Source organism: Mesocricetus auratus, unplaced genomic scaffold (assembly GCF_017639785.1).
Source record: "Mesocricetus auratus isolate SY011 unplaced genomic scaffold, BCM_Maur_2.0 Super-Scaffold_6730, whole genome shotgun sequence".
Lineage (NCBI taxonomy): Eukaryota > Metazoa > Chordata > Mammalia > Rodentia > Cricetidae > Mesocricetus > Mesocricetus auratus.
In genome coordinates, this window is record NW_024429184.1 from 16,837,371 (window position 1) to 16,863,799 (window position 26,429).

Here is a 26,429-nt window from a genome sequence, read left to right on the forward strand (position 1 = left end):
CATTTATAACAGCATCAAGCAGAATACTTATAAATAAGCCTAATAATCATGTAGGTATAAGACTTGTACTTTGAGAATTATGAAATATTGCTAATTAAAGCAGGTCTGAATAAATAAGAAGATATCCCCTGTTCAGATTTGGCAGTCTGTATGAGAATCCCAAGGGGGAATAGGAAGGGAGAAACTGTATAATTATGATCTTAAAAAGCAAAAGGAATAATGAAAACAACAACAAAACGAAACTTAGGGCGGGCAGAGAGATGGCTCAGCACTTAGGGACAGATGCTGATCTTTCAGGAGACAAGGACTCAGTTCCCTGCACCCCTCACTCACCTCTCCACCCACGCATACATAAATCCGCCATTTAAACTTAAAAGCCAAAAAGCCAGAGGAAACCTTCACGGGGTTGGATACGGAATGCTTTTTTTAATGTGAGATTGTGATCTCAACATAGCAGGCCATAGGGGAGAGGGGAAAATTGGACTTCACAGAACTTCTCAGTTTTATGCACTCCCAACAGGAGACCTGTAGAATTCGAGGACACATTTGCACATCGCGTAGTAACAGGGATATATATATATATATATATATATATATATATATATATATATATATATATATGAAGAACTCTTAATTATTAGCTGGAAATCTGAGGAGCCCGCAGGACAGTGAAGAAGGACCAGGAAGAGATGAGGACAGAGGCAGGGGCTGTCTGACTGCATGCTGGAGCTCACTAACACCTCCCCACCAGACCCAACTCGCAGGAAAAGGAGGGGGAGCGAGGGAAGCCCAAGTGTCAGAATGCATAAATAGGCAGCGAGCCAGTCACAGCCCACACACAGACCCCGACTTGCGGCTGTCCATCTCACTCACAGCTCTGGTCTCATCCTCAACTCAACCACAACCATGGCTCAGACACTGGCTCTGAGCCTCCTCGCCCTGGTCCTGGCTCTCTGCATCCCCTGGATCCAAGGTACCAAAGAGGGAGAGGCTTTGGCTGGGAGAAGGGAGCTAAAGAGACACTTTCTTCCTAGCCGCCTCTGGTTCTATGTCCCCTTCCTTGCAGGCAGTGATGGCGGAGGTCAGGATTGCTGCCTCAAATACAGCCAGAGGAAGATTCCCTACAGTATTGTCCGAGGCTACAGGAAGCAAGAGCCAAGCTTAGGCTGTGCCCTCTCAGCGATCCTGTGAGTGAGCCAGAGGTTTGGGTGCAGGCTCCGGGTCGAGTCGGGGAGGCAATTGTGGGCCAGACTAAGAAAGCTTACTACACTCCAATTCTCAGGTTCTTACCCCGGAAGCGCTCTCAGCCTGAGCTATGTGCAAACCCTGACGAAGGCTGGGTGCAGAAGCTGATGAAGCGTCTGGACCAGCCTGCAGCCACAGGGAAGCAAAGCCCGGGCTGCAGGAAGAACAGGGGAACCTCTAAGTCTGGAAAGAAAGGAAGGGGCTCCAAAGGCTGCAAGAGGTGAGGATGCCGACGGGACGAGAAGCGGAGTAAAGACGAGCCTTTACTGTCTCTCACACCTCTCTCCTGCTCTCCCAGGACTGAACCCACACAGACCCCAAGAGGGCCCTAGCGCGGTGACCACCCTGGACCCCAGGAGATTCCCCGTTAACTTCATTATGGCTCCATGAGGGGCTAGGAAACAGGAAAGGCTCGGGAGCCCCAGAGCAGCCTTCTCTTGCTGGCCTTGTCACACCCTTGTCCTGCTTCAAGCGTCCTGTCTGCACGGTCATCCCTTTCTTGTACGGCTGAGCTGCCTTCCCTGGGCCAGACCCGGAGAGTCAGAAGGAGGAATGAAGAAGGAGACAGCAGGACTGTCCCCTCTAGGAGGTCACTCAGGTCCCAAGACCTGACCTTGCTCTCCGAGGTGCCTTACCCTTTTCCTTGCTAATATGATTTATATCTAATTGAATAAAACGCTGTTCCAGCCCTCAACCTGAATATCTGTTCCTGGGTGTTTGTGTTCGCAGACCGTCAATGTTATTTCAGAGTGAAGTCATATTTTCTGGGTCCCAGGTGACAGCTCAGACCATGAGCCCTACATTCCTACCAACTCCAATAGTTTCTTTGTCCCCAGGGTTCTGGGACCCTTGATAGGCAAAGGGAGGCTAATGGGCAGGTGGGCCAAGGTCTCTGAGGAAACTGCTAATGGAAAGACCCAGCCATGAGTGGGAACACACACACACACACACACACACACTTGCAAAGACACACTCACACACACTTGCAAACACACTCACACACTCACACACTCCACGACCCTGCAGGCCTTTGAGGCCTCCCTCCCCCTCATTCTGTTCAGCACACTTACTCCAGGAGGGAAAAGCCTGTTTCTTAGAACCCCACAACACTGATCCCCTCAAAATCACAGAGGGTCCTCTCCCGGCTACTTAATGTAGCTGTCCTGTCGACCTCTTTGGTTTCCTGGAGCTCTTGGGATTTCTTCCTATGGAAGTCTGGTCCCTTGCATCCCTTAGCTTGCTTCCAGCCAGGAAAACCTGCTCCCTTTTTCCCCTCTCTCTCCTGTGGCCAGGACCTACAGTGCCAGGCTCCTCTAATCTCCTTTACTGTGGTTAGCACACATGTGTGCACGTGTGTGCCTGTGTTAAGTATTTGCATTTGTGGGGAACATGAAGAGGCCAGAGGAGAACATCGTCTGTCTTCCTCTATAACTCTCCACCTTGTAATCCCAGGCTTTTACATGGGTGCCTGGGGATTTGAACCCAGGTCCTTTTGATTTCACGGCAAGGGCATTTACCCACTGAGTCATCTCCTCAACTGTCTCCTCTAGTTTCTTGAAACCAAGGAACAAGCCTCCCGGGACAGGTCTTGGGAAGCCCAGGACTCAAACATAAATCCATCTTCCCTTCAAGGCTTCCCTCTACCTCAGAGCACAGACCCCCCCCCCAAATCCCCAGGCAAGGGCAAAGAAAACCACTGATGAGACATGACAGTGTAAGAAGCAGGGGACAGACCCTGGAGGGAAGATGAGAAAGGCAGGGACCTAGGCAGGGAGTGAGGGCTGTAGCAATGCCCTTTCCACAGAGCCTGCGCTGGCCACACCACTTACAAAATCGTCCAAGTGTCTGCATCGGCCCCTGGCTCCTCTTGGGGCTGGTGAAGACAAGGCGGTCTACTAATCTTTGTGCAACCAAGGGTGATCTCAGCCTGTAAACTCACATGTGCACAGCATGTTCACTGCATTATAGAATGTCTATTTAATTAATGTCATTCCTACTCCAATCTCCTACACCGGAGTGCTAGCAAAACAAAACAAAACAAAACAAAACAAAACAAAACTTAGCATCAAATTCTCACTCACAGGGAATCCCATCTCTCAAAGGCTGCATAGATTTCTTAGAACACTAAGCCCTGGTGAGGCCTCCTCCCTGAACCCACCCACAAACCCCTACAAACATGCCATCTTGGGACACTGCCAGGGAAAACTGACCCCTGTGGTCCCCTCAGGTTATACCTCTTCAAATCTATGCCAAATTTGAGACTTGGGAATTCTGACACTTGAGCCTCTGAAATCAGACCTAAGTACCTCACCACACCCCTGAAGCCATCTGCCTGTCATTTCCCTAGCTTCCAGGAATTGAAGCCCAGTGTCCACAGCCACTAGACCTACAAAACAGTCTCCTCCACGGTCTAAAGAAGTCTGTCCCTCCAGAGCTCAATCTCCTCTCAGGCTGAGTCAGATGTTTACAAAAGGCAAAAGGGCCTTAAACATCTAGAAGTTTCTATTCTCAGCCCTGCCCAAACTCATATCTGCTCTAAGGTGAGAGGAAAATCAGGCAGAAGCAAAACCTAGCCAGGCCTATTGGTGCAGGACTGTAATCCCAGCTACTTGGGAGGTTGAGATGGGGGGGGGGTCCCACACTAACAGCCTACCCCGATATAAAGCAAGCGCAAGGTTAGCCTAGGGAACACTCTCAACTTTTTTTTAAAAATTCTTTTAAGTATGAACCATGGCTGGGGCTATAGCTGAGTGGCGGCAGAAGGCTTGTTTAGAACGTGAGAAGAGAAAAGCAAGATCTCACAGTTTGCCACACCTGAGTGACTGGTGTCTGCCTGGAGCCCTGCTCTCAACAAACACGCAGTCACTTATTGTTTCTTCAGAGAAGGCGGGATCACTTTCCTTGCCCATTTTGTTCCTTAACAATGTCGTTCTGTTCTTCCTTATTCCCAAAAATTATATTTTTAAACCATGTAAACATACTCATGGCTTAAAAAAACATTTTTTTCTAACAAGAAAGTACCAGAATCTTGTTCTGAACAATACCAGCCCCCACAACTTCTAACTCTTAAGATAGTTCTTCTGGGAGTCTGCTTCTCATTTCCAAATCCTTGTAACTGTCTCTTGATTCATGCTGAGCACATTATCAATAGACTTCTTACCATAAAAAGTGGAGATTTAAGCCAGGCATTGATGGCACATGCCTTTATCCCAGAACTCTGGGGGTAGAGGCAGGCAGAGCTCTGTGAGTTCCAGGCCTGGTCTACAGAGCAAGTTCCAGGCCAGCCTCCAAAACAATACAGGGAAACCCATTCTCGAAAACCAAAAAAAAAAAAGTAGAGATTTAGCTCTCTTACCAATTCTCCTGTCGCTACACCTTCTCCAGTAATTACCACGACCCTTATATTTCATCATGATCTATTTATATTATTATGATTATGCAAATATTCCTTCATTGAAGAACAAGGAATGAAGTGTACACAGTTCTCCTTTGTCATTCAATTTTCCTTTTTATTTCTTTTCAAGCTATATTGGAGGTTGAATCTAGAACGGCATGTAAGAACTCTGTTACAATACTCTACTAGCCCCAGCCCCAGCCTTTTGTTTTCCTTTTACTTAAGATGTATGTGTATGCATTTGTACACATGCACACAATGTCCAAGAAGCCCAAAAGAAGGCATTCATACCCTGAGGCTACAGGCAGTTGTAAGTTTCTTCTTGCCCTCTTTGACCTGTATGGACCATAACTCACGCTCACACACACACACACAGACACACACACACACACAGAGAGACACACACACACACACAGAGACACAGATGTATACATTAAAAAATAAATCTTCTTTTAAAGGTAACATTTAAAAACCAGCCTGCTGGTTGGAAAAGTAAACACTTCAGCAAAGACTAGCACAAACCATAGGAAACTATAAAGCTGAAGAATTTCTCCGATCTTTGTCCTGCACACAACAACAGTATTTATTTCACTGGATACTTTTTGTCAATGGGCAAAAGAAAACAGTTCATAGATTCTGCTATAAACATAAAAGAAAACAATAATTAAAGTTTCTCCAAAATTTACAGAGTTGTCCTCTAAACATGAGAACACTGTAATCGCTGGAATCATGTGTTTCCTTCTAGCTCTAAAGCTCTGAAGTACTAAAGTACCTTACTTGTTGGATTATTTATTTATTCATTCATTCATTCATTCATTCATTTATTCATTTGGGGGGCACACCTCTGCCAGAACACCACATCAAGCATCCTTTTTCTAGCCACCTACTCCTTTGACATTCTCCCTGAACCTGGGGCTCACGTTTTCTTGGCCAGCCTGGAAGAAGCAGTTTGGGCAGTTTCCTGAGATACCCAGCTTGTTACGTGCGTACAAGGATCAGAACTCCAGTCCTCAATATTGAGTAGCAAACACTCTTTTTTTTTTTTTTTTTTTTTTGGTTTTTACGAGACAGGGTTTCTCTGTATTGTTTTGGAAGCTATCGGTCCAGCCCAGCCTCGAACTCACAGAGATCCACCTGCCTCTGCCTCCCGAGTGCTGGGATTAAAGGCGTGCGCCACCACCGCCCAGCAAGTAGCAAACACTCTTAACTGCTGAGTCATTCCTTAGCTGAGTCATCACTCAGGGCCATTCATTAAGTTACTAATGCCATATATTTAAATTACTTTATATATATTTAAATTACTTCACCACTCTCTCTTCCATGAAAGGAACACACAGATGTGCATGCATACACACCACACACACACACACACACACACACACACACATGACCAGCTCTCTGTTGTTAAGAGTTGCTACAGAATATGATTATTCTTGTGTCCCTTGGTTCTCTCCTTTGTGTGTGTGTGTGTGTGTGTGTGTGTGTGTGTGTGTGTGTGTGTGTGTGTATGTGTAGCTTTGGAGTCTGTCAGAAACTCACTCTGTAGAGCAGGCTGGTCTCGAACTCACAGAGATCTGCCTGCCTCTGCCTCCCGAGTGCTGGGATTAAAGCTGTGTGACACCACTGCCTGGCTGGTTCACTCCTTTCTTATCAGTCCTTTAACGTCTTTAGAGCCGGTCCCGAGGCCTTCACAAGGTCAAGCGCATACCTGAAAGCAAATTCCAAGGTAAGAAGCCAGGTTTCTTGCATGTATATCTGTGTGAGGGTGTCAGATCCCTTGGAACTGGGGTTACAGACAGTTGTGAGCTGTCATGTGGGTGCTGGGAATTGAACCCGGGTCCTCTGGTAGAGCAGCCTGTGCCCTTAACTGCTGAGGCATCTCTCCAGGCCAAGAAGCCAGGTTTCTTAACCACCCTCAGTCTGTGATGTCTAGCTAGCCACAATTTCACACTTCTATAGTATGTATTTATTTTGTGAGTGTGGCATGTGCCTTCAGAAACCAGAAGAAGGCAGGAGTTATAGTTGTGAGCCCTCCCTTCACCATCATGGGTATCGAGGAAACCCAGCTCAGATCTTCTGCTGGAGCAACCAGAGCTTTTGACCGCTAAGCCATCCCTCCAGGATACAGAGATGGTTATCTAAACATCTTCAAGACTACTGTGTTTCTCCCTTGGCAGCAAACTAAAACACCCCCAGAACAACTCTGTTGATCCTGCTAATTTTGTTTTATATACATTAATTGTGATAGTAACATAATTCAGCCCAGTATTAAGAGACTAAGCGGACCCATCTCTGTACAGTGGTTTCTGTTCTGGACGTTACCTGCCGCAGGAGATGGGAGAGACACATCGCTAGCTCAGTCACCAGGGGGCAGCATCATCGCCGCTCCTAAATCAGCTAAAGTCAAAACAGCCGGGGCTTGCGCGCTTCATCCTCGCTTCATCCAATTTTAAAACTATTTTTTTAATTTGTCTTTAACTATTTGATGTGTGTAGTGTTAGAACAGAGGCTTATCGTTTAGCTGTATCCATTTAAGAATAGGACAAATTTCTTTCCCGTTCGTTAGGTTCAAGCCTTTCATTAGGCACAGAAGCCGCATTTAGTCTCTCAAGATACCTCTAGGGAATAAAGAAACCTTTTACTTAGAGCGGGACTCTGGTGCTAAGTAATTTAGGAGTTTAAGACGAGAAGGAAAGCGCTGGAGGTGATGTGAACTTCCTTCATCCTTTAAGTCAAGCATCAGTTATTTCCTATCTTCAGCGTTTGGTGCCGCGGATTCGGGCACACTGGGGTGTTTGGGTGGGAACCTTGGAGTTAAACGCCTTCTATTCACCACCACCCTCTGCCGGGTTAAATGTCTGTGGACCTCAAGGGCCTGGGTTGGGGATCTGGCGCTAGAACTTGCAGGACAGGTTCCCATCCCCTGTCCCAACCTCACCCTGTGCCCAGAGTAGCTGAGAGAGAACAAAAGACATTCTGCTAACGCCCGCCCGCGCATCCTCAGAACTAAACGCCTGGACCGAGCCTCGCTTTCCAGACTCGGGGCGCCCCCTGCAGGCCATAGAGTAGAGATACTGCACATCAGCCAACACATCACCGGCCCCACACGCGCATGCTAACTAATTGCACACAGACACATGAGGACACACTCACTCAAACACCCAGCCTGGGTCCTCTCCATTCACCCCCTTGCATCCCTACTTCCACAACAAACTTAATTGACTTCCCAGGCTCAAGGTGGGGGTGGAGAGCCCCTTATTCCAATGGCAAAGGTCCCCTCATGCAGTCCTCCCCTCTCTGGTACAAGGATTTAGTCAGAGTAGGGCACATGAAGACGATGCAGGTTCCTTGGCGGAGTATGAAGCCAAACTGAGCAAAGCCCACCTGAGGTGTCCTATCTGGGACAGCATTCCCACGGCTCACACTGACTGAACTAGGAGCCTCTCAAAGACAACACCGCTTAGCAGTGGCTGAACTGAGTGAGGTGGTAGCACGTTTCACGCCTTCCTCCGTGATCTGCAGGCCTCTGTCCCCGCCCTCACTGCTCCTCCCAACGGAATCTAAACCAATGGCTGCGTGTGGATGACTGAAAGCCGCTAATATTTATTAGAACGGGACCCCTAGACCGGGGGCATAAGATCGTCTGGGTGGTTCAACAACACCGTCTTTACACTGGAAAGACTGCGAACCAGGTAGCTGCTCAGTCCACCAGGTTGGATGCCTCTCAGTCGGTGTCTGGCAATGGAGGCCGGGGGATTCCTAGAAAGCGGCTAGTCTTTGGCCCTATTGGGAGACAAGAGGCTGAGCTCTCTGGCAGCAGCTAAATATGGCAGGAGCAGCAACAAGATAGACGAAATTAGCAACAAAACACATGCTTAGGCAGGCCGGAAAACAGCAAAGCTTTCCCAGGGATATCCTGGGATCTGGCCCACCCACAGAAGAAGCTGTCCTGCCCACATTTCCAGTGGGTCAACTCCATTCAAGAAATCTAACCAAGAAACTCCCTCGAGGGTATATACAGAGGCTTGTCTCAGGGTTAACCACCACAATGTCTGTGTCCTTCCCCTCTGCTATAATAGCAGGCACCTCCTGACCCCCTTTCTGCCCCCTCCTTCTCTGGTTTCTCCTCGCTGACCCAATTGTGTGCGTGCATTTGCGCGTATCATCTGGGTGTATGTTATGTGCACTTGTACATGTGGTGTGGAAGCCAGAACCCAATATTGGCTATCTTCTCCAGTCCCTCTCTACCGTATAATATTGTGTCTGCGCATGCAAGTACCCAAGGAAGCTAGAAGACATCAGATACTCTAGATCTGGAGTTGCAGGCCGTTGTGAGCCACCCAACAAAAGTGTAAGACGCCGAATTCCAGCTCTCTACAACAGCAGCCAACATTCATAGCACTAAACCACCTCTCCAGGCCTCCTCCTTAGTTTTTGAAACACGGTCTCCCACTAGCCCTGAAATTCACTGCCTGGGCTAGACTCTCTGGGCAGTAAGCTCAAGGGTTCTTCTGCGTCTGCCTCCCCGGTGCTGGGACTACAGATCTCACTACCGAACCTGGCTTTGCTGTCAGCGCTGGGTCCAAACATAGGTCCTTATGCTCGCACAGCAAGCACTTGAACAACTGAACCATCTCTCCAGCTCTCCCCACCCCTGGTTTTTAATGTTGGCAAACCTCGAGACTTGGAACGTGGGACCTCTTCTATCTACACTCCCTCTCTTGGTGATCACATTGTCTTCAGGCCTTAAATACCACCCATAGGCCTCCAAATGTGTGTCTTCAGCTAGTGTCTTCCCCTGAACCCCAGGCTCATGCCAGCTTCCTACAGAACACTTCCATTTATGTATCCGATGTGCAGCTGGATACGTAACACGTCAGAACCAAGCTCCTGGCCTCCCGCAAGCCCACTTCCCTGCGGTCGTCCACAGCATGGTAACTATCCCAACCATTTTCATCAAGCCTGCGCTATTCTTGCCTCTGCTTTCTTCCATATCCTCCGCTGAGCACCAGCATACTGGTTCTACATTCTTTCCAGACGATGAGCACCTCTCACCAACTCCCAACACCACCCTCTGTCCCCTGGATCATTGCGATAGTCTCCAGCCCCAACTCCCTGCTTCCGTGCTCACTACTATGGTCTAGTCTGCCGTGTTTAACAGCTATAGGGGAGGTTTGAAATGTTAATTCAGTCATGTCAGGGCTCTGCCCCTCCCTCTACTGTCCTCTTGAGTCGCCCAGGAAAGTAGAAACCTACCGTGCTGACAGCCATGCACTGCCATCCCTCACTGCCTGCTTCCTGCTGCTTTGCTCTCTGAGCCTCTAGACTATTCCTCACTCTCTTGCTTCATGGATGCTGCATCTTTTGCTTTCTCTACCAAGAATATTTCCCTCAGATCTCTCCGTGGGTCTTTCTTTCTCTCTTCCTGTCAACTCTCTGTTTTATGTCATTAAAGGCTCCTCTGACTGTCTGATTTAAAATAACACGCACCCGTGTACTCCCTACTCTTTCTTTCTTTCTTTCTTTCTTTCTTTCTTTCTTTCTTAAACAGGATATCATCATGTAGCCTTGGCTGCCCTGGGCCTAGATCCACCTGCTTTTTACTGGGATTAAAATGCTGGGATTAAAGGCATTTGCCACCATGCCTAACCTCTTGCCTTCTTCTTACATAATTTTTATTTTTATTTGTACATCTGCCTATGTGTATGCACACACATGTGAAGCTGAGTGGGGGCCAGAAGAGGGTGTCAGATCCCCTGGAACTGGAGTTGTAGGCGGTTGTTGATGAGGGATGTCCTTCTGTATATGTGTTTCTCTTATTGGTTGATGAATAAAACCCTGTTTGGCCAATAGAAGCAGAAAGGTAGGTGGGACTAGGAGATGAGAAGAATTCTGGGAAAGGTAAGCAGAGAGAGCCAGCCAGGGAGACGCCATGGAGGGGCCAGGAGGATGGAATGCGCCAGGTGTTCTCTGGTAAGATAAAGCCATGTAGAAATAATAGATTAGAGCCAGGCAGTGGTGGCACATGCCTTTAATCCCAGCACTCGGGAGGCAAAGGCAGGCGGATCTTTGTGCGTTCGAGGCCAGGCTGGACCGATAGCCTCCGAAACAATACAGAGAAACCCTGTCTCGTAAAAAAAAAAGAAAGAAATAATAGATTAGTAGTTATGGGTTAATAATTAAGACAGAGCTAGCCAATAAGAAGCCCTAGCCATCAACCAACAATTTTATAATTAATATAGCGTCCATATGTTTATTTGGGTCTGAAGGGGCTGTGGGACCAATCAGGACAAGAAAAACTGCCAAACTGCCAGCAACAAGTTGTGAGCCACCTGAGGTGGGTGTTGGGACCTGAACTCTGGTCCTCTGGAAGAGCATCAAGTGCTCTTACTGCTAAGCCATCTCTCCAGCCCCCTCTCTCACCTTCTCCACTTTTCTTCTTGGCAGTTTTTTTGTTATTTGCTTGCTCTCTGTCTCCTTCATTGGAATAAAATCTCTGCAATAGCAGGGATGTTTCTGCTTTATTTGCTGCTGTTTCCCAATTCTGGAGACAGCATGGCACAGAGGAGGACTCAATATAAACTCACTGTGTGAATATGGTACCAGTGCCCTGCATACTGCTATTCCGTTATCCCACTCTTTCCTGCTGGTCTTGGGAGCACTCCCAATAGGCACTCAAGACAAATGGTAATGAAACAATTGAAACTCCACACCAGCTTTGTGCTATACTATTGTGAGACTTAGGACCTTGACAGGAGGCAAATGTATACTCCAAAAGACTTAGTAAGAAGAGATTTATGGCTAAACCATTTATAGAGGTGAGGGCAGGCAGCCACTGCATATAAATTAGCATGGTTTTAAACTTTGTGCCTTCTCTGCTAGACAAAGTAGACGCTAGATGTACTGCCTGAAATTCTGCCCATTGAAAGGATTTAACTTCCTCATCGTCTTGCAGACAACCCCTAGAGCTGTAAGCAACTATTCTCTCGTACCAGTAAATCTTAAAGAACCATCTAAAACTCAAGACCATTCATTTTTCCCCATTTGTCAACTCTAGAGAATGTCTCCATGAAGAAAAAGCAAAAACTATCAAGCTAACAAGCTAAGCCATCTTTCCATGCTTTCCCCTTGACTTCTGAAACATCTAAGGTATGTTCTCTTCACGCAGTGCCCATTCAATAGTACATAGAGTGTGCACATCCAGCTAGGTGATGTGCTGTAGTAAAGACAACACCCTTACGTCACATTGACAATGGGGAACTATAGTCTGAGTTTCATGCCAGGTTCCTGGGACAAAGAGCTGTTCTGTTTGGCTTGACTTGATTCGTTTAATTGGTTTTTGTTTTATGTTGGGTGAGTGTTAAGTGTGTGTGTGTGTGTGTGTGTGTGTGTAAGGGTGTGTGTGTAAGGACGTAGGAAAAGCAAAGGCTTCCCACTCTTCCCACTCTCTACTTATTGGGTGACTTCTGATAACCACGTATGGAGACGCTTCCTACCCCAGGCAGTTGGTGGCAGTATTGAGTCAGTCTTGCAGATGGGAACTGATGACTAGATCATGGGAACCTCTGCATATGCAGACGGTTGGTCAGAAGCACAAGCCACAGCCTGTGCCTGTCACCGGCATCTGAACCTAGAAGTCATCTTCTGGGACAGAGCCCTCCGGATGTCGGAAAGATGCTGTCTTCAGTTCAGCAATGTCAGAAATGAAGTGAACTGGAGGGCACAGATGCCATTATCAGTGGCAGCAGGAGGCTCAACACAGCCACCTGTGACCTGAAGAGTCCCCTTCCCCACAGGTACCTCCACTCGGGCAAAGCTGATGTTTGAATGCACTGTGAGGAATTTCAGGATGGTTGAGCTTTGCAAAAAATGAGAGCTTCGGTATTTAGACGAATGACTTAAATGGGAAAAGCAGGGATTCTCTGCATGTGGTAAGGGCTTTCTCACCTAGGGTGAACATGACTCAGGACTAGAGTCCCTGTCCATCAATAGCCACCAGTTTCTGGATCATTTGTCTCAAGAACTAGAAGAATGGATTGCACAGAAAACAAGTGGTGAGTTTTTTAGAAAGGAATGTTATTATAGAACAAAGCCTAAGAGGAAGGAAACAGGCAGGGCTCCTACACAGCGGGAGGGTCTCGAGGAAGGCTCACCACTGAGGGTCTTTGTCTAAGGGTTAATAAGACTTTCCTGACTAGAGGCATAGGGAGGTGAGTTGGTTGGTCCAGCTGGTCTACCTGGTGGTTGATGACCCTCCGCCTCTGTGTCCTCGTGGCTAGACTGGGGCTTTGGAGACAGCTTCAAAGCCAATGAAGTCTCTGGTTACAAATCCAGGAAGCTATATCCATTAGGTTTCTATGTTTAAAAAAAAAGAGAACAAGAAATCAGAACACAAGCCAGTACCCCTAAACATTTCTGTCGTTTATGGCTCCTAGACAAGACAGAACTGCTTGTAGAGAGATGAAGCAGAAGTTGTCATTTCTCAGGAACCCACTCTAGCTGCCTGACAAGCTTCCTGCTCCCATTGTCTTCAGAGTGACACAGAGAAGAGCACAGCCAGAGGGATTCTGGCTTTTGAAAGTCGCTCTGAGGTGTCTCTCCAGTGTGTGCCTGCCTCCCAAGTCCTGGGATTGAAGGTGTGCACCACCATCGCCTGGTTCTTCAGTTACATTCTTTAAAAGATGTCATTTACAACAACGTATAAATATTAAGCAAAGCTTAAATTTTGAGTAAAATAAAATTTAAGTAAAAGTTGTGTACAGATATATGTTCTTTCTTATTCTTCTTTTTTGTTTGTTTGTTTTGTTTTTTGAGACAGGGTTTCTCTGTGTAACTTTGTAGGCCAGGCTGGCCTCAGACTCACAGAGATCCTCCTACCTCTCCTCCCGAGTGCTGGGACTAAAAGTTGTGCCACCAGTGCCCGACCCAGATTTATTTTCTTAAAGAACTTTGGGCAGATGCAAATGTAACGTGGTTCTATAAGATGTGCAGCTTAAATGTTTAGACAGGGGTGGGAGAGGGCACTGACATTAGAACTCAGGGTTACAAACATTGTAACCATGTATAAGATCTCATTAGGAAAACACTATGTCTGAAGGCAATCTCTGCTTTATCTAAACTTTAAAGTTTGTAACCATGTGTAAGATCTCATTAGGAAAACACTATGCATGAAGGCAATCTCTGCTTTATCTAAACTTTAAAGTTTCTCCACTCAGACAGAAAGACAGGCAATCTAGATCCTGGGTACCCGCTTTCAGTCCTTTAGTTTTCTCTGTCTTTCCACCCTGCCTCACCTTTGGCTTGATTAGTTTGCTAGAGCAGCTCATAGAACTTGAAGAAACACATATACTGTTTGTGACAGAGGATATTACAAAGAGGTCCTAGTCACTGTTCTATTGTTGTGAAGGGGCATCATGACCAAGGCAATTCTTATTTTAAAAAAAAAAAGGCACTTCTCCTTGAGTTCGAGGCCGGGCTGGACTGACAGCCTCTAAAACAATACAGAGAAACCCTGTCTTGTAAAAACCAAAAAAAAAAAAAAAAAAAAGAAAAAAAAAAAAGAAAAGAAGAGAAAAGAAAGGCACTTAATCAGGGGCTTGCTTACAGTTTCAGAGGTTTGATCCATAATCATCATGGTGGGGAGCATGCGGGCACGCAGGCAGGTGCTGGAGCAGTAGCTGTGAAACCTCAAAGCCCAACCCCAGTGACACTTTCTCCAGCAAGGCCACGCCTCCTAATCCTTCTCAAGTAGTACCGCTCCCTGGTGACCAAGTGTCTTAGATAGGGTTTTCATTGCTGTGAAAAGACACCATGACCATGGCAACTCTTATAAATTAAAACATTTAATTGGGGGTGGTTTGCTTACGGTTTCAGAGGTTCAGCCTATTATAATAATGGTGAGGAGCCTGGCAGCATGCAGGCAGACATGGTGCTGGAGAAGGAGCTGAGAGTCCTTCATCTTTCAGGCAACAGGAAGTTGACTGAGACACTGGGCAGTATCCTGAGCATAGGAAACCTCAAAGCTGCCCCCACAATGACACACTTTCTCCAACAAGGCCATACCCACTCCAACAAAGCCACACCTCCCAATAGTGTCACTCCCTATGAGATTATGGGGACAATTACATCCAAACTGCCACATTAAGCATTCAAATACATGAGCTTATGGGGGCCATTCTCATTCAAACAACCACAAAAGGCTACGTGGAAAGCCATGAAAGAGATGCTTATAGGTGTGTGAGAGGAACACAGAGCTTATGTACCCTTTCCAGGAACCCCTACTTCCTCAGCTAGTCAGAAACCTCTTATATTAGTCCTTTTGAAATTTTATTATGCAGCTGTAATTGATAACATTATCAATTACATTACATTATAGATTTATCAATCTAATCTGCCTCTGGTCTCTCAGGCTGACATTCCCAACCCTTTTATCTCATCACATCAGCATATAAAAGATTCTCATTACAACAGAGAGTTCAAGTATTTTAATAACTATTTACAGGGCAGGGGTGGGGGACCAGAAATGTCCCGCGCTACCGTCTCGCCAGCAAGAACGACGCAGAACACTCGGATCCTTCTGCAGTAAAGCTTTAATGCATCTTGAGAGATAGATGATCAGCTTCTTAGAGGGAGACCCCAAGCTAAGAAACCCAGCCCCTTATATAAGCCTAGGAGCTCCGAGTGAGATGTGTAGAGCCGGGATTGGTGGTTTGCACATCACCCCAGATGACGTCACGGGAGAGGCACAGTTTAAACGGTTAACTCCAACTGACAGCGACAGTTAACTCCAACTGACAGCGACAGTTAACTCTAACTGACAGCGACAGTTAACTCCAACTGACAGCGACAGTTAACTCCAACTGACAGCGACAGTTAACTCCAACTGACAGTGGATGTCAGCGCCATCTTCTAACGGCAATAGCGATAGCGAGGGCGGCTCCTCACACAGAAAGAATGTTTTTTAAAACGATTTTGTTATTTCCTTGCGTGTATGTGCCTGAGGAGGTCACATCTGGAGCTGGAGTTACAGACTGTTGTGGTGAGTGCTGGGAATCAAATTCACGTCCTCTTCAAGAACAATACATGCTCTTCACCACTGAGCCATCTCTCCAGTCCCAAGTTTATATTTCAAAAGATAGTTTGCTAAACTGGACGTGGCTGTGCACACCAAGTTCAAAGCCAACATAGAGAGTTCCAGGATATCAAGGACCACATAGACAGAGAGAGACCCTGTCTCACAAAAAAATCAAACAAACAAAAAGAGTAACAAAAATGATTTTGATAAAACATCCATTTGAGAGTTGGAGTCAGGATTAAAGTGCTTTGGGGAACAGTGTGGCACCATTGGGTCTGACTATGGTGGGGTTCATTACCATCCTGAAGTTTGTGATTAGAGATGGTAGAGTGAGCTTGCCTAGAACCCTGATCTCCAGAGGCTGCAACTGGAGAATTGCTATAAGTTTGAGAATACTCTGAACTGCATAAGGAACACCAGGCCAGGCAAAACTACACAGTGAAACACTGTCCCAATCAACCACAAAAAAAAGCCTGTAGACCAAATTCTAGCTTGCTCTAGAATCATCTGGAAGGTGGTTAAACAATATGCTCAACCATCTCCCAAGTGTGAGTACGAGGCCTGACTCCCCTTCCCCGGTTAAAAAGATCCAAAAACTGGAGAGATTAGGCTTGCTGTGCAAGTTTGAGAACCTGAGTTTGGATCCCCAGAACCCACCTTAAAAGCTGGGCACAGCAGCACACACCTGTAATCTTTGTGCTTGGAGAAGCAAAGACAAAAGGGGATTCTGAAGCTCACTGACAAGCTGGTGATGCCAAGCTGGTGAGTTCTGGGTTCAGTGAGAGACCCTGTCTCCAAAACTAAGGTGTAGAGTCATGGGAGAAGACGTCAGATGTCAACCTCTAGCCTCTACATGGTCATGCACACAAACATTCACATTTCTGCACAGCACACACATACAGGGACCAGAACTTGGGTACAGAGGGCTGGAAGGGTACCCCACATTAGTGGGGGTTTTTTTGAGGTCTTCTCTTCTTTTTCTCACAAGCATTGGGAATCACTTATTCTCCCCCATCTGTCAATTCCTTGAAACTTAGGGGTTTGTCTCAGAAGGAGCTGGCCAGCCCCTCTCCTTAGAAATCCCCTCTTGGTTCCCAGGATTGAGAGAAGGGAAAGATGGAAGGGGGCTGTTCCAGCCCAGGCTCCCTCCAGATGTTCTTCTGACCTAGGCATTAGATTTGAGAAAATGGGCAATACTTGTAGACCCAGGTGGTTGAGTCACAGGGGCCTGAGGTGTAGGATAGGGGTCCTGGACCCTGTCCTTAGGAACCTTCCTTTCCATTTCTGCTTGTCAACTCGTACCCCACCCTAACCAACACTTCTGACATGAGCCTGACAATGCCAGTAGCGCTAACAGAGGAAAGCACACGCCCTCTCCCTGGAGCTGACAGGATACAGCATTATTTATTTTTTAATTTTTTGGCCAGACTGTTGAAGTTCTCAGAGCTAAAGCCAAAGAAAGCAGAGGGGGAAGCCACTGAGGGGGGGGGGGGAGAAAGAAGCCAAGGTCATGTTTTGCCAAAAGAGAACAAGGGGGCAGAGGGGGTAAACGGGAAGACCCACATGGGCCACGGAGGGGAAATTTTGGATAGAAAGTGAAAGCTCAGGGCATAAATTGGAGCTGGTGGCAACCTCACACAGCCTCACATCCTCTTGTCTCTGGACCTCACAGAACATTAGGACGCCTGCTTCCCATCACTCCACGGCACACCCCACAGATCCTCAGCCTCTCAGATTCCTGCACACACACAAGAACTCTCAGGCTTACACGCTCTCTGTGGCCTGCCTCAGATCAGTCTCCATGGCACTCCGGGTGGCCCCACTACTGGCCTTCAGCCTGCTGGTTCTCGGGACCTTCCTAGGTAAGGCTGAGGAGGTAACTGAGGTGGGGTGGCAATGTAGGTAGTGTCTCCATCTCAGACCTGTTAAAATGGTCGTGAAAGACCCTGCGAGTTCAGGGTCAGCAGATCTAGGGCTCCCTATGCCTTCTGTGTGTGCCTGTCAGCATGAGTGCCTGTACCCAGAATTCCAGCGTGGCTCCACTCCTGGTGTACCCTGGGCCTGTGTCTTCCCCTCTCTCTGCGGGTCTCATGTGTGGGTGCCTGTTTGTAGGCAGCAGAAGGAAGGGACAGTATGTCTTGCGTCAGGGACCTACGGACATGACTACGTTGGAGTGCTTGTCTTGTGAATGAAAGCCTGGTTTCAACCCCTCCACTGGGGTTGTGAATTAGAGCTTCGTTGTGTATCTGCTTCAGCTTGAAAGAATAAGAAACACTGAAGCCGGCGTGCTTAACAGCTTTTTTTTTCCCCCTTTCTGCTGTCCCTTTCCAGGGGGCTTGTTCATTGGTTTGGTTTGGTTTTTGAGATAGGGTCTGTGGGTGTTACCCAGGCTGGCTGCAAAGTCCTGGAGCCAAATGATTCTTATGTCTCAGTCTCCCCAGTAGCTGGGACTCTAGGTGCAGCGGCCATCTGCTGGCAATGTGGCAATTCATAAAACTGAAGTCCTCGGCCACGGCAAGCCTCCCCGGTCCCGGTATTCTGACTACATTAGCTATTTGCTAAACCATGGTGAAAACTGAGACAATCTGGGAGAGGGTTGTGACCAGGGCAGCAAGAAGGCATCCGTGAGCCATACCGAAATGGTTATTTATTAGACGGCTTAGAAGATAGAAGACTGCCTGTTCATGAATCGATAGGGCCACAGTGGCACACACCGGCTTACCCAGAGATGCTGCTGAAGTCACTGAGGGCTTCCGGCCTTCCTTCCTCACGGGCTCCATGTCTTCTCCCCTTCTTTCTCCTATCTCAGCCCCAGCTCTTGGGGGTGCTAACGATGCTGAAGATTGCTGCCTGTCTGTGACCCAGCGCCCCATTCCTGGGAACATCGTGAAAGCCTTTCGCTACCTTCTTATCAAGGACGGATGCAGGGTGCCTGCCGTTGTGTGAGTTGTGGGAAGAATGTCTAGCCCCACCCGTCTCCCCCGTCAGCCCTTGGTGACACCACCGCTGCCTTATCCCCTGCACTGATAGCTGAGGCCACCTTTCAATCAGTCGGGAACGGTTCCCACACATAGCCTCCAAGCCTCTAGGAAATGGGTTCCAGGACTTATTCCCCTGACCTGTGACTGCAGGTTCACCACACTAAGAGGCTACCAGCTCTGCGCACCCCCAGACCAGCCTTGGGTAGAACGCATCATCCGGAGACTGAAGAAGTCCTCTGCCAAGGCAAGCCTGACCCTCCTCACCCCTGCCTCCATCCTCCAAACCCCTGTCCAAGATTCCAGCCCATGACCCTGCTTCTCCTTCCTCCCCTTAGAGCAACCGCAACAGGAGTTAACCATGGCAGCACCCGAGGGAGCCCTGTGTCTTGAGCAAAGGGATATGAATCTTCCTGGCCCAAGGAACCAAGGACCAGGCCTCCCGATGCTCTGCTCCAGACCTGACCCAGCCAGGGCTGTGCCTAGAGAATCAATGTGAATGTGAGTGTGAACGAGATTGTGAACAAGCCCAGCCTCTCCGTGGCTAGACTGCAGTGCTTCCAATAAAGCTGTTTGGTACCCATGGATGTGTCTGTCTGTTCACTCTCTCCCCAGGAGGACAGGAATAGGAGGGAGGAGATGGAATGGCAGGATGTATTTTGCACCCTGGGTGCTGAGCAATCTGTTTGCAGGCCTCCACCTAAGCCCTGGCGCTTCCAGAACCAGCCCCACAGTTAAGAACCCAGCTCATGTTTCCCCAGTCCATCAGGCTCTGTATTCAGCTACACAAAACTTGCATCACCTTGCTGAACAAAGTCCCCAAGAAACTTCAGACCTTTCTGTCTTTGCCGTCCAGACAGGTGTTTTAAGTATCCAGGCGTCTTGGGGATGAGGAGTAGGGGAACTTTGGTGGGGATGAGAGGAGGGGCAGAGGGCATGGCTTTAATGTCCAGGAGAATTTACGTTGCTCCCTGTAGCACTCTTCTCGCTCCTCTGCGCTACTGGCTTCCCTTCTCGGTATGGATGTCTCCTCCTCCAGAAAGTCATCCTTGACTCAGACTGGGTTAGGTAGCTTTGCTTCCTTTCAAATTCCCATGGCTCTGCATCTGGTTTTCACCTACACCTACACACATACACACACACACACACACACACACACACACACACACACACACACACACACAGAGGGGGGGAATTCATTACAATATCATTACAATAACCTATTTTGCTAGTTCGTATCTGTGTTGGTTTCCAACAGATCACTTGGTACAAGATAGTCAATAAACATTTGCTTAGAGAATGAACAAATATGAGAAAAAGGGGTCAGCAACCATGGAGGGTAGCCCCGCCTTCCAAAGCATCCATCCTAAATCTGACCTCCCGACCAGCTCTCCTGTCTCAGATAGTCTGAGCAGGGTCCAGCCCCATCAGAGCAATCCTGGAGCCAGATATCAAAGACTGGGAACCAAGGATCAGGAAACAGACCCCATGGGGTAGAAGAAAAAGCAACCAAGGACCCTTGCAAGATCCAGCATAGAAGAGCATCATAGACACGCGCGCACGCACACACACACACACACACCACCACCACCACCACCACCACCAACAACAACAACAATGTTACACACAGGCAACATTGAATCTTAGGGAAAGAGCCTTGTCTGCAGGACAAAGGCCCTGTGTGTCTTAGAGCAGCCCACAGCAATGCTCTGTGCCTGGGAAACTTATAGGGTGTGACCTCCAAGGGCCTATCCAGAGGAGAGTGGTGAATCTGAGTTGCTAGGGTCAGACAGATTCCCTTTCCCTTGTCTGGGAAGAGAAGTCATCATTATATCAGAAATGCATCAGCCAGTAGCCAAGAAGTTGTAGTGAGGTCCTGTGCTCCCCCATCCCTCTCCAGTTCGCAGGCATCCCTAACTTTGCTGTCCAGACAGGTGTTCAAGCATCCAGGTGTCTGAGAGATCAAGTGTCAGAGAGAGACACTTCAGAAGTGAAGAGGAGGGGCAGAAGGCCTAGAACTGGCTGTGTGGCAGCTCTTCTTCCACAGACAGGTGCTCAAAACCTCAAGTATTGCAGGTATCAGAGTCACGAGGGTGGTTTCCAGAACAGCTGCTATGGCCAGAAAATTGTTCTTACTGCCTGAGGTAAATTACCCAGAAATTCATGCATCCATGCCTATAGCTGACCTCCATCCATCCACCACCCCACACCCACTTCCCATGGACCAATCCATTAATCTATCTGTAGAGTCACCCAGCCATGGAGCACCCTGCCTCCCACAGACAAAAGACAAATACATATGGGGTGGGAGATGGTTCCTTGGATCTTGCTCAGGTCTCAGGGGGAACTGAGAAGTCAGCTTGCCTTGTAAGCAGACATAAACCCTGCCTCTGTGCCTCAGCCTCAGAGAGGCATAAAGACTGAGAAGAAGCAATCGCAGAAGTCCTTCCAGGTGCTACAGGACAGAGGGCCTTGGGCCTTGTCTCCGTGTCACTGGCATTGGAAGGTTAAGGAGTGAATCCTGACCCCAGTGTCTGGGCGGGCCTCACAACCCTGTCTCCACCCTATCACTGAGTGACTCTGGGCAAGTTCCCACCACATTCTCCAGCCCAGGGCTTCAGTGCCCTGTGTCTGATAGCAGGGAAGGGCCTGATTGTTGAGTCCTTACTAAGACTTGACTGGTGGATCTTCAGATCTCAGACTATACCTTCAACTTAGTACCGGATACCCCAACATATCCAGAAATGTTCCCGCTTCTTAGGTCCCCAGGAGGCTCCTGCTAAGGAAGAAAGGAAATCCAGGAGCTGGTGGATGCTTTATATCAAGCAGTCTCCTGCTTGACTAGGGAAGCCTGGGAAATTAAGGATTTGGGGAGTGAACACCCCATAAGAAACAGGTATATAACCTTCCACTCCTCCAGGTTAGCTTCTGCTTCCCACACTCAACCTGGAATGGCCACCCCCGTCTTTAGCACTGGGTCTTATTCTCTTATCTCTCTAGAAATCAGGGGCTTCTCCCTCCTGCTCAAACCTTCCCAGCACGGCGACTCCATCTGTCTCCAGTCTGTCTAGATTTCACTGGTGAGAATTGCCTACTTGCCTGTCTCTGACAATGGCCAAGATGCTAGCTCTCTGACAGGAAGCACGGACTCCTAGCTTTCCTAGCACATGGAGGTCTTTTGTGTGCCTCTACATGGACAGCCTCCTCCCTGGGGCGTAGAGCACTTGCTACAGGCTCAAGGCCTAAAGCAGGTAGATATCTTCTTCCATAAAGGACCATGATCCCTGGAGGACCAGAGTCCCTGAATGCCCATAGTCCCTGAAACTAATAGCTCCCCAAAGTACCTAATATCCATGCTCAGGGAGCACCCATCCTTTTCAGATAAAGTTTCCTGCCATTAATGTCTGCTGAGAATTCCCCCGGGGAAGAGACTGAGCCATGTCCACATCCACTGCCAACACTGCTTCACACAGCTAGCACCGAATAAGCCCCAACATGTATTTGATTACCAAAATCATTAAATTGAGCATTGTCCTTTCCTCCCACACACACACAGCACACACGCACACACACACACACATACACACACAGCACACACACACCACACAGCACACACACACACATACACACACAGCACACATACACATACACACACACCACACAGCACACATACACACACACCAGACAGCACACACACAGCACACACACACACACACACAGAGCACACATCCAGTTCTCAAGGCAGTTGGAGCTGTCGCTATTGTGGGATTGCATGTTTGGCCAGAAGCAACTCCATACGGTTTTGATAATCTCATGTTCAACTTCTCGGCAAGCCCCCACCCCATGGCACCCCCTTCTTCTACCCTCCGGGAAATTAAGAATCAGCAGAAAGTCTTGGAAATAGTTTCACAAAGGAGCAAGATTTCCAACTGGGGAGTTTCCTCCAAGAACAGGCATTTCTCTAGACGCCACAGTTCCTTGATGCCCTCTCCCCGAGACTTTGTCTGCATGGATAGGCATGACTCTGTAGTAATAACTAATTCATCACTGGAACTTTCTAGGAGCTGGGCACTGCTGCGGGTAATAAGGTCAGCCTCATGCTGTAAGTGAAAAAAAAAAATGAGGAATAGAGGGAGGCGACTTGCCCAAGCCAGACAGCTAGGAAAATGGCAGAGCTGGGGTTCCAGCAGGGCAGTTTGGTTCCAGAATGCAGCTACACATACCACCTTTCTGAATTGTCCCATAGACAAAATGGAGAGCGTGGTGGGGCCAAATCTAAAGGTTTGTGTATCCTCAAATAGCCTAGGAGGTAGGTATCGTTGCTGCCGTTTCACGTATGAGAAAATTGCAGCACAGAGAAGCAGAGTGTCCTCTCAAGTCCACAAAAGCGGCAAGTCGCATAGCTGGGACTGAAGCCAAGTTTGCCTGATCGGTGCTTGAACTGAGAGTCAGAGGGCTGCGCTGTCTAGGGGGGGAGGAGGGGGGTAGAGCGGCCTTGGCATGCTAGGAAGAGCTGAATGGGATAAACAACAAGGAATGAAGCTGGAAGGCTCAGGCAGGGACTGAACTCAGAAATAGAAATGGCCTCTGGAGAGCACCCAGCCTCTTGACACTCTCCAGCAGAAGGGCGGTGAGATTCTCCAGAGCTGCAAAGAGGAAACCCGCAGGCATTGCAGGCATCACAGGCATAGGCTTTCCTAACACCCCACAATGGAACGTGGGACTAGCGGCAGTTCTCGGCCAGCGTCTCCGTGTCCCCAAGGAATAAGAGGAGTGAGACCAGGACCGGTGATGCTAAAAGGAAGGGAAAATGTAAGGGCGGAGCTGGGGGTTTCAGAGGACTAGGGGGGTTCTGTGTTTGTTGCTTCTAGAAAGGGGCAGGACCAGCCCTCTGATTGGCCAGGGACCAAGGGCCTCTGTGCTAACCGGCCAGGACCCAGTCTGAAGAAGGAGTATTTGGTGGTGGCAGTGAAGTGAAGTCCCCTGAAAGACACATTTACAAGGACGACTTCTATTTCCCGGAGGGTTTCAAGCAGGCAGGAAGAGAACAGATTGCAGGAGGAACCTCTGAGGACCAGGGAGACCTTACCCTGTTCACCCTGTTCCTGTGCCTAGAACATCGGGGTCTTTCCTCTGACTCCAGTGGGAAGAAAACATGAGCTATCCTGGTCTCCAACCTGGTAGAGATGGGAAACCTTTTAATACACAAGCAATGACATTGTCGTTCAAGGTCAATCGGCTCCCCCGAGTTTTGGCTCTCAGAAGTGTGAGCCTGTCCATCAGCACCTTGGTCATGGCGATCACGTGGCCATCTTCCCCAAAAGAAAGTCAGCCTTTCCTATCAGTATCCCAAAGCTGCAAAGATCTCAGCAATTTGAGAACACCCACCCTTGACAAGTGTATCCACGTCAATGACAGGACCACCGTTAACGTTAAGTTCTCCCCATTATCACCAGGTCACCACTTCCCTCAGAAATCCTGACACCGTCAGAACACACAATCCTTACACGAAAGGACAGAAATGCTGTTCAGTTCCAGGGCCACCACTTTCTCTACAGCCCACACACGTGACACCTCCCAGTGTGGCCGCACTGAGCGTCAGAGTAAGACTCTCCATGTTAAGGAGAGTCTTCAGGGGTCCCAAGCACAGTTATGACAAATACAGCAAGCTCTCTAGGACAGCATGGTGCTTGACCTTCCTCCAGTCGTTTCTAAATACAAGGTAAAGAGTCCCCAGGGCCAACAGAGCATGCCTGCTCAGATCCCATGTTTCTTTCTTGATCATCATTTAAAGAATTAACAACCAGGAAATTCTCTGGCCCCTGGCCGCAGCTTTCAGTACCATCGTGGGCCCCCTCTTGTTTTCTTCCTAGGACGGGCCATGTCACTGACAATAGAACACTAGGTCCAGAGCGTGGCCAAGAAGTAGCTGTGCATAAGGAATGTGGAGCTTGTACTTACGTATGGGGCTGGAATGTTTGCCCTCAGGATACGAGACCCTTAAACAGAATAAGACAGGAATTTGAGTACAAAGAGGAAGGAACAAGTTGGGGACTGACCCTTCCCTTCTCACTGTCCATGGCTTGAGTATGGTGTCCTATGAAATACATGTAGAAATTTAATCCTCGTTGACTGATGAGAAGGCAGACAGATCAAAGAGGTGAGGCCCTTGTGAGGTGATTTAGGGTTGGATAAGGTCAGCAAGGCTAAGCCCCATGATTGAATTCTAGTGGCTTTGTAAGAAGTATCGAGACCACAGAAATCTGTCTGTTGTTATGTGACACTGTGGTGTCACCACAGAACTCTCACAGTAAGAAAGCTGTCACTTGAAGTGGACTTTCAACCTCAGACTAGAAGTATAAACAAAAATAAGCCTTCAAGTTGCTCTGGAAGCATGTATTTTCAAGATAGAAAGATGGACCAGGGGACCAGCTCAGTGGTAGCACATGTACTTAACTTATACACAGAGATAGATGACTGAGACAGACAGACAGACAGACAGACAGACAGACAGACAGAAGCTAGCTAGCTATGGATGGATGGGTGGGTGGGTGGGTGGGTGGATGGATAGGTGGATGGACAGACTGATGGATGGACAGACATATCCTCCACTTGTGCAGCCTACTGGCTGTTACAAGCTCTGCAATAATAGCTTCAGTTGCCCCTGTAAGATGGACAATATTTGTTTCACCACCCCTACCACCTCCCAAATAGATTCTCTGATACCCCTGCTCCTTTTCATCCGGTCTAGCTTCCTATTCATGGCCCTTGAAGGGCTTCTCTAATTAGCAAATCCTATGTGTCTGCACCTCAACTGCAAAAGGAGCTGGAGAAACGAATGTATGACTTTTGGAATCTATGGTGCAAAGCAAGCTGTAGCAGTAACCAAGGCTAACAGACCAGGTGATTCTTCAAATACCAAAAAAGGTGAAGTCTGTGGGCAGTGCGAAAGAGAAATGTCTGAACAGTCTGCCCTATGGCTATCCAACATTGGTATATATCTTATTTCCCCATCCCTAGAGTTAAAAACATAGTATCACCTTTGCTTACACAACCAAAACCTGCATTCCCAAAGACAGACAACTCAGAACCTTAGTAACTAGCATATCTGTCCTCGTCAGCTCAGGTTACCATTAACACACACACACACACACACACACACACACACCACCACCACCACCACCACCACCACCACCACCACCACCACCAAAGACAGGGCAGCTTAAACAATAGAAATGTATTTTCTCACAATTCTGGAGACTGAAAATCCAATATGGTCAATTTCTGATGAGGGCTCTTTTCCTAACAACCTTGAAACCTTTCATCCTGTGTGTGTGTGTGTGTGTGTGAGGGGGGGAAGGAGGGAGGAAGGGAGGGAGAGACGGAGAGAGACAGAAACAGAGACAGAAAGAAAACATTTGCTTATACTTGCACAACCCCATTGGATTAAGTGTTCCCATCTTTATGATTTCATTTAACTCTGTCTTTTGCTTATTTATTTTGGGACAGGGTCTCATTTGCCCAGGCTCACCCCAAACTCACTATATAGCTGAGGATGGCCATGAACTCCTCATCCTCCTGTCTCCCAGGAAAAGAAGTAAATCAGAATCTTGGTGGGAATCATAATACCACTATAAAAAGCCACATTGAAGAGTGAATCAAAGGACGGTGAAAGAAAAGGGGAATCAGGCAAGTACAAGTACAGAGAGAGGAGAAAGCAGTAAAAAGCTAGTCGGGT

At 48.0% G+C, this 26,429-nt stretch overlaps 2 protein-coding genes across 3 annotated transcripts; both read left to right on the plus strand.

Annotated features, from left to right (window-relative positions):
- Window positions 1–818: 818 nt before the first annotated feature.
- On the plus strand, window positions 819–1,945 carry Ccl21 (C-C motif chemokine ligand 21). Its single transcript, XM_005078820.4, has 4 exons — window positions 819–973; window positions 1,067–1,187; window positions 1,283–1,465; window positions 1,544–1,945. The coding sequence occupies exons 1-4, from the start codon at window positions 907–909 to the stop codon at window positions 1,575–1,577; spliced, it is 405 nt and encodes a 134-aa protein (XP_005078877.1). The 5' UTR covers window positions 819–906; the 3' UTR covers window positions 1,578–1,945.
- Window positions 1,946–15,574: 13,629 nt separating this feature from the next.
- On the plus strand, window positions 15,575–19,274 carry Ccl19 (C-C motif chemokine ligand 19). 2 transcript variants are annotated; one of them, XM_040739753.1, is made up of 4 exons: window positions 15,575–15,677; window positions 18,523–18,655; window positions 18,845–18,938; window positions 19,030–19,274. In XM_040739753.1, the coding sequence occupies exons 1-4, from the start codon at window positions 15,593–15,595 to the stop codon at window positions 19,048–19,050; spliced, it is 333 nt and encodes a 110-aa protein (XP_040595687.1). In that variant the 5' UTR covers window positions 15,575–15,592; the 3' UTR covers window positions 19,051–19,274. The 2 variants fall into 2 exon arrangements, with proteins under 2 accessions (XP_040595687.1, XP_005139307.2); XM_005139250.4 differs by lacking the exon at window positions 15,575–15,677 and adding an exon at window positions 17,296–17,575.
- Window positions 19,275–26,429: the final 7,155 nt, after the last annotated feature.

What these genes read in the sequence shown, in the direction of transcription:
- Ccl21 (XM_005078820.4), top strand. Translation starts at nt 907, where the DNA reads ATGGCTCAGACACTGGCTCTGAGCCTCCTCGCCCTGGTCCTGGCTCTC. An exon ending in CTGCATCCCCTGGATCCAAG is followed by an intron (nt 974 to 1,066) that starts GTACCAAAGAGG and finishes CCTTCCTTGCAG; the next exon opens with GCAGTGATGGCGGAGGTCAG. An exon ending in GGCTCCAAAGGCTGCAAGAG is followed by an intron (nt 1,466 to 1,543) that starts GTGAGGATGCCG and finishes CTGCTCTCCCAG; the next exon opens with GACTGAACCCACACAGACCC.
- Ccl19 (XM_040739753.1), top strand. Translation starts at nt 15,593, where the DNA reads ATGTTTTTTAAAACGATTTTGTTATTTCCTTGCGTGTATGTGCCTGAG. An exon ending in TGGAGTTACAGACTGTTGTG is followed by an intron (nt 15,678 to 18,522) that starts GTGAGTGCTGGG and finishes CTCCTATCTCAG; the next exon opens with CCCCAGCTCTTGGGGGTGCT. An exon ending in TGCAGGGTGCCTGCCGTTGT is followed by an intron (nt 18,656 to 18,844) that starts GTGAGTTGTGGG and finishes CTGTGACTGCAG; the next exon opens with GTTCACCACACTAAGAGGCT.